The 8178-nt window shown below is 35.0% G+C and overlaps 1 protein-coding gene across 1 annotated transcript in view; it reads left to right on the forward strand.

The window, feature by feature from the left end:
• LOC125063883 (rho GTPase-activating protein 100F) overlaps positions 1-5051 on the forward strand; it is a 39001-nt gene extending 33950 nt beyond the window's left edge. The window contains exons 17-21 of the mRNA XM_047670563.1: positions 166-366; positions 552-833; positions 1313-1393; positions 1704-1816; positions 1887-5051. Of these exons, the coding sequence (XP_047526519.1) occupies positions 166-366; positions 552-833; positions 1313-1393; positions 1704-1816; positions 1887-2465 (1256 nt within the window). The 3' untranslated portion in view covers positions 2466-5051. The remainder of the gene's footprint in view (positions 1-165; positions 367-551; positions 834-1312; positions 1394-1703; positions 1817-1886) is intronic.
• Positions 5052-8178: the final 3127 nt, after the last annotated feature.

An 8178-nucleotide genomic window follows, 5' to 3' on the forward strand; every position in this document is an offset into this window, starting at 1 on the left:
TATGATTTTTTCCTCATGGCATTTAAAATTTGTATAAGAATAATATTTGTTATAAAAACTAGTTTTATTACCAAATAAATTGTGTAATATTTAATTCATACTACATACCCCCTTAAAAATATATGTATATCTTTTATACACAAAATGTAATAACGTTAATTACAGGTCTCTATCGATTGTGCGGTTCCGCAAACAAAAAACGTATATTGAGAGAAGCTTTTGAGCGCAACGCTCGTGGTGTAGAACTGACTCCAGACTCAGTTCCTGATATCAATGTTATCACTGGCGTATTGAAGGATTATTTAACGGAGCTGCCCCAGCCACTGTTTAGCCGATGCTTATATCAAATGACCTTGGATGCTTTAGGTTCGTTATCTACCTGCATTTTTAAAAAGTTTGTTGCAGTTTCGCGTGGATTTGCCCTTTAAAACAATGTCATCCCATTCTATTGTAACCAATAATTTTGTATGCCCGAAAATCTATAAAATTTTTATTTAGAGATTAATACTGTAAATTTGGGAATACATTCTGAACAAAGAGTTTCTTCGCAGGTGTATGTCTCCCAGATGACAAAGAAGGCAATGCTCGTTTAATGGCATCTATTGTTGAATGCCTACCTCGTGCGGCTCGCGCTACCTTGGTCTTCCTTCTTGACCATTTGGCCTTGGTAGTGGCTGCCCAGGACCGCAATAAAATGTCACCTCAGCATTTGGCAGTGGCGATGGCCCCACCTCTAATGCTCCAATCACAACCACCAGCGGAGATGGACTATCAGCGTCCGATTCACGTCCTCCAATGCCTCTTGCAGATTTGGCCACCTCCGAAACGTTCAGGTAATGTCGTCGTCCGTGTCACTGCTTTTTTCATCTTTTCTTATAAATTAGCTTCGATATTTGATATTTTATTTAAACTTAAAAAAATATATCACTATTAATGTCCTTTTTTTCTATTATCGATTCTAAATGTCTTAATCGGCTGCTTTTTTTCTTACACTTCTTTGTCGTACTTCAATTGACAATTTTTTTTTTTCATTCAACCAAGGAATGACAAACTAAACATAACACAAATTCTCATGTTCAGTTTCACGATCACGTTGACGTTGTTTTTAAATCCCACTAATACAGTACCATGACCAATAACTATCAAAGTAGATCAACATAATATGTCATATTTTTAAATTATATAATACAATTATACTCATATTAATAGTTTATCTATGCTTATGCATTTTGTTATTTGTTGCATGTCGTTGTTGTTGTCGTTGTTGTGATTAAACTAAGCGGTACCTTAACGCATGTATGTTTGTAGACAGTTCGGCGCGGCGAGCCAGCAACCGGGCCGCGTGGAAACAGAGTCAGTGCGTCGCCAGTGGCCTCAGCCACCCTCCCCCCAGGTTCAAATATTTAGTAGTATTTGTAATGCTAGTTTAGGTTTTAGGTATTGTGACTCTTTGCTACGATGATGACCCGTGTCGAACTGTTTATTATACATAGCTTTAAACATCACTCAGTTTTATATATTATTATATTATATATAATTTTTATTATTGGCCACAATCAATTAATGAGTTACTTATTGTGCTTAAAATCATTATTTATGCTTTACTGTATTCATTCGATTATTATTTTTATTTGTGAAGTTTAGTTTTGTTTGTGTTTATGAAGTGAATACATAAGATAATTTGTCTTGTTATATCTGACTAGGCCGAGTTCCGCCCTCAGTCAGTCCATATCGGCATCAAGCGGGAGCATCAGCAGCATCTCCGCCGCCAGCTCTCTCGGGTCGGCCCGTGGCCGACCGCTCGCCGCCCGCACATGTATGTATGTCGTAAGACTTTTTTAATTTTATTAATGCTACCATAATTTTATTATTCGTTCCGCTTTCAGGTTCTCTCATCAGTCAGGGCCGGCCAATATCGTCCGCAGTCGCCTCTTCGAGGCCCTCTGCCCGCTCCTCCTCGCTCCCGTCAGGTGACAGTATCGTCCCCCGGTTCGCCCAGTAGCAGTTCCGGGAGTCACAGTCCAGCTGACACTATCAAGCATGGCGGATCCGTTTCGTCGATACTGCGGCAGCCGGAGCGGGCGAGCTCGCCTCGTGCGTCACCGAGACACTCTCCTCGAGCCTCTCCACGCGAGTCGCCCCGCAGTACTCCACGAGACCCGACTCCAAGGGCGACAACGCCAAGGGAGTTCGTTTCGAGGGAAATGCGCGAGGGTACGTCGCGCGAGGGAACACCGCGCGAGGGACCATCACGCGAAGGCACGCCACGGGAGGGGAGCTCGCGCGAGTCGCCGCGCTCTGCTATTCCGGGCACGTCGGCGGGGCTGGCGGTGACGCTGAATTCGGGCGCGCCGAGCCCGCGCTACAGTTCTACCAACCCTTTTCTGCAGCAGTACGACGCGGAGGAGGAGGCGGAGGCGTGGCGCGCCGCTGATATCTTCTCCTCGACATCCACGCACACATAGTGCTCATAGCGAATTGAGATTTTCTAGTCAATTTTTTTATTGAATCGAAAGAGTGCTACGATTCTGCTGTATATTATGTTGTTCGACGAGCGTGTTGCGCGCTCGTGAAATGTTTGTTATATATAGAGCGAGTTACGATGTATATTATTGTGAGAATGTTTACCTTCTGACGCGCGAGGCGACGCCTCGCCGGCCGCCGGTGCTCCGCCCCCTAGACGCAATAGTGTTATCGTATTATATTGTACATTGTATATAATTGAATACGTATATGTAGGTACGCTACGATTTTGTACCATACGGCGGGCCTCGGCGGACGGCCCGAAGCGCTACACACATCGTCCCACATATCAGAGGCTTGCGTACACAATCGACACGCCATCGGTTCACGAGAAACACTATCATGCGAAAGATTTCACTCATTAAAGTATACCACGATAATGGTTCGTAATACCGTGACTCGTGAGTGTCGACAGTAGACACAAGTCAGTAGGTCGAGTAGGGAGAGTATCATAGATCAGACGCGGACCGTCTTGAGACTGAGACCATATCAGTAGCTCGTAGTTGGTACCACTCGATGGACATCCGTCGTAGAACGAGCGATTACGTGACAAGTTAGAAGGTCTAGCGTTGCTGTTATGAAAATTTCGAATATTCAAAATAATCCTTGTTCATTATTAACTTAAATATATGTATAACGGTATATTAAACTAACATAGAATTTAGTAAAGCATTTTTACGAGTCGCTAATTCTATGAAGGAATGGTTTTTTTTATCATATGAGATCGGTCGCAATCTCAAGATCGGAGTTATTATTTACGAATTTCAAATGGATTTAATATTACTACTGTCTAATAAAGGTTAAGCTAAATTTTAATTTTATAAAAATATATATTAAAACTTATATTTCAAATCTCATTTAATTAAGATAATTTTAATATTATTCTGTGACAAAAATGAGTTGCAAGCTAAGTTGGTACTAAAGAGCACTTAAATTTGAAATTCGAAGATAATATCTCAGTTCTTAAAACTAGCATCTGCTAGACATATAAGGGTGGTAGAAATCGACCAATGACAGCACTGATTGAATTTGTCACTGCCATGATTGGTCCATTTTATATAGAGAGCATATTGTATTAATAACACTAATTTATATGTCTGTCGGAGGCTGTTTGGTTACAAATGGCTTTTGAGCAACACTTCAAGAGAAGTTTTGTTATAAATGTTTATTATAAAAATAGCATTGCACAAAGAACACGACTGATATGGGACACAACGTTTTTGATACTTTACCGTTTTACCTGTTTCTTGTTTGTGATAATACTAGGACTTGTGTTGGAACCTCGCCTTTTATATAAACCGGATGTTCGCTCATGAATTCTTATTCTACTCTCACTAATTTACAATGGGGAAGATCTCTCACCAGGCTGTCTGTTGAATTAATATTAACGTAATATATTTCTAAATAAAATAAATAAGAAACGTTGGACTTTATTGTATTGACCTGTTAATGTGCTTATGTATTGATTAAACTTAAATAAATGGAAAAAAGAGAATTTATTCGTAGTTATTAGATCGTCGCAACTTGTATGCGACTCGTGTAGATCGTGGTAGAGAATTCATGCACGGATATTTCTAAATAATAATCTTTTCTGAAGGTGAAAAATCTATGACAATATGATTTTAGAAGTGAATTTATAAAAGTCTAACACATTATGTGGATGTATAGCCTACGCGTATGTACAGGGATGTCGCTAATGGAATTAGTGTTTTACTATTCGCAGCTAAGTCATTCATCTTCCAATCTCTTATAAATATAACATAAACGAAACAGTATAAATATTGCAATACGTACATTAATTAAATTTAGATTATCATTAGAAGCATACACTAATTTCATTCGGGGCGTCGTGAATGAATATATCGGGTCGTATTATTGGAAACACTTTAAACAAATAATATATAGCTGCAACAACGATTTTTAAAACTTTATATGCCATAACGATTAAGAGAACTAATATTAAACTTTTCTATATGATATGTAATTAATGAATAATAATAATAATTTATTGAAAACGTTTAAAATTTACATAACATATCTACATCGCTTTTACATACATTCATATTAGCTTTTGTTTTGTGTATAGCCTATTAAATAGGTGCAATCCGTATTGATAGTGACGTCGAAAGAGTTTTGTCTTTAAGAGAAAATATAATATTATAAACGGCTTTTATAAGACTTTCAACGACCCGGTGTTTAAAATCGAGTCGATGTGTTCGGTATCGCGGGCGTTTAGTACTAACGATATGAAGTGAACTAATTTAATTATATTTAATGTAACTAATGTTATATTCAATAGTACGATCCGTACATACAGCATAGATGTAAATATAACTTGAAGTGTCGCTCGACAGTGTGTAGCCAGCCGCAGTAGCGGCAGTAGTGTGTAGTGACTACGGCGCACGGCTTCAGTTGGCTTCGACGCGGCGGCAACATTGAGAGACGTCTTGTTGTCATATTTATGTAGATAAAAATATATGTTGTGAATTTATGTAAATATACCCGATCGCTTTAATGAGATGCGAATAAATTATACGATGATTGTTTTTATTATTACATATTGTTTTTTTTTTTTTATTTAAATTATTATACGATTAAAAATATTGTTTCATAATGAATGATAATTATTCATATCGTCATTCGAAGGGAAGAAAATTTAAAGCGTCACTGATTAAATGCATATTTTATGCAAAATGTAGTTGCATACATTTGTAATAAATTTTTAAATTATTATTGCAGTCCATTGACCTTATCCAGTAACCAAAGAAATTTACATCCGATTCAAGGAGTTCCGTCCTTAATCTACGATGACCGTCTTTTGGTCAATTAAACATTTAACCGGGCTGCAAATTGTACACGTCACTCTCTCAATATACTCTTCACTTATAGTACACGGTCAATTGTATTTTAACAAACAACATTTTGAATTAATTATAAATATTAATAAAAATGATACGAGCTCTCATTAAAGTGATCGGGGTCTAGCAAATATATAGGTAATATTGTTTAGGGTAGCACTAAAATGAATGAACTAATTATTATTAGATTCCTACGAGATCTCTAATCACACAATAGTATTGACAGATGGTGCCAAAGCATTCCTTCCTTTACCTTCAGTGTTCATTTAGATAAATTAAAAAAAAATCAATGTCGCTTCGAATGAAGTCTCATCTACCAAAATCTCTTCTGAAATAGAGCAATAACCAATGTATATGTAAAAATTAATCGCATAGTGTAAATAGTTTCTTTTATGATTTGTGTCATGAATGTTTATATGGTAAATAAATGTTCGTTATAGAGTATGTACTGTGGGCATATATGTTCGTCTCTCAACGTTGCGACCGCGGTTTGTTTGCGTTGCGGGGCATTGACCCTCAGATAATATCAGTATTTCCAAAAATTTGGTAAAGTAGCGTTACTACGTGTACTTAACGTAACGAGTATACGCCGCTCGATGTACCGGGCGGCTGGAACACGAACGAAAATAAATAATACAACGTTAACTGTGTTTTATTTGAATTGTTTTATATTTAATTACCTCGACCCTTCTTTCTATATTAAATACAGGAATATTAACGTTTTGATATTACAAAAAATGACTACAAAATAATAAGGAGAGACGAAGAATTAACAATATACATACATACATTAAAATACAGTTTTTTATTTATAATTAGTATGTAATTTTATTTTTAATCCTAATGATGATTAATTATCAACTTTGACATTTTTTTTTATTGAATATAGCAATTTTTTTATATGATAATCATTTCTAAGATCAACACTGCACCGCCAATCAGGGTTGTACCTTGTATCTGCCTCTCGCTAGTAGAACAGATGAACACCTGTTACACCTTACACAGCAACTTGCATAAACTTTACCAATATATTTACAACGCCATCGTTATTTAAAAATTTATTTTTCATTTAGATTAGAAAAGATTTCTAAATTTTATTTAAAAGAAAAGCAAAACTAATGTTACTTATCTACTAAATTATATAAAGGTAATTATTTATTGTTAAATATAGGAATACATCAATAACACATCCCCGTTGCATTTTGTTATTTTTATTTATGTTTGAAGCGCGAACAAACACCATATAAAACCTTCCCCAATAAATAATAATGAACGACTGGACTGTGACCTCATTCCCTTCTTAGGAGAAGGTTATCGAGCTGATTCCACCACGCTGATCCAACGCGCGTTGTAAGTTTGCACATCTTTTTATCTATTAAAAGCAGGTTTCCTCACAATATGTTCTTCACCGCCGAGAACTCCAATAGAGATATCCAATAGCGGAATTCAGTGGTGCTTTTTGAACCGTATCAGTAGCTGCAGATATTGCTTTCAAAATTTTTTTCAACTTTATTATATAGATATATATTATGTTATAAAACACACCTTCTTCAGATAAACCTATATTTTTTGCGACTATTTTTCATTATTTAAACTTTAATATCTCATTATTAGATTCACTAAATTAATCGAAAAAAATATTTATAATATTACATTCACTTGTTTTTTTTTTTTAATTTTAATTAAATTCATTATGACAGAACTATTCTATGTCTCTTGTAAAAATCAATTCGGTTTATCGTTTGAATTAATTAAAAACGTCAATCGTTTGTTTTTAGTCGAATAATGGAGTAGTTATCCTTGTCACAAGTCAAAATATGTAAATTTCTACTGTATTGACAAAACCCTTTGAAACTTTCCAAACGATTTATTGAATTTGCAGTGTTCAGTGATCACCTTCAGGGAGATCTCCCTGAAGTATAACTGGGAATACTATTAATTGATTTATTAATGTCTGATAAATTTGTTTTTGTTACATTTTTACAATGGAATTTTTTGTATCAAGATTGAGATATTTGACGGTCAAAATATATTTGTGATAAATAGAAAATGGTTTAAAACTTACGAGTTCTTGAAAAGTCATAAAAAATTTAAATTCTTACAAATATATATAAGCGTTATAGAAATTGACTCGCCGGAAATTCCTAACAAAACTTCCGTTTGTCGACTAAATGGGTGTGACGCGGAGGAAATTTTAATTATTGTAAGGCTATAATTACGTCATATAAAATTAACAATTATAGTTTATACTTTAAGCAGTACTGCAATCATTTTTAAATCATCATTTTACTAATAAACAGCTGTAATTTGTTGATGTTGGATACTCTTTTTTTTCAACCTACATAACTCTTATGCTCTATTCTATTTAAAAGTTGTTTTTTTAATCATTGGAAATCTAAAAGTATTTTTTTGTAAAAATAAATAAAAATTGTATACTTACTTAATTATATGTTTGCATTTTTGCGACTCGTCAAACATTTTTCAAAGAGAAATTAATGAGAGTTTAGACTCGGTCTTTGAAAATTCGGCATATTCCGCTACCTCAAAAAGTTCATCATAATCCAATACGAAGTTTTGAATTTCCGTCCAAATTGCTTTGGAATTCTAAAAATTATTTCACGAAAAAAGTTAACTCATTGAGTTCCAAGAAACGGTTTTACAAAATGAACAAAGGATTTAAATTTTAAGTAGGTATTTTATTTTCGAACAACACAAGGGAACCAGAATTTGTGTGGTCGCCTGAGAAACCTTAAGGTTAGTGAATAATAAACATGTAAATTTGTTTAATATTATATAA

This window comes from Vanessa atalanta, chromosome 5 (assembly GCF_905147765.1).
Source record: "Vanessa atalanta chromosome 5, ilVanAtal1.2, whole genome shotgun sequence".
NCBI lineage: Eukaryota > Metazoa > Arthropoda > Insecta > Lepidoptera > Nymphalidae > Vanessa > Vanessa atalanta.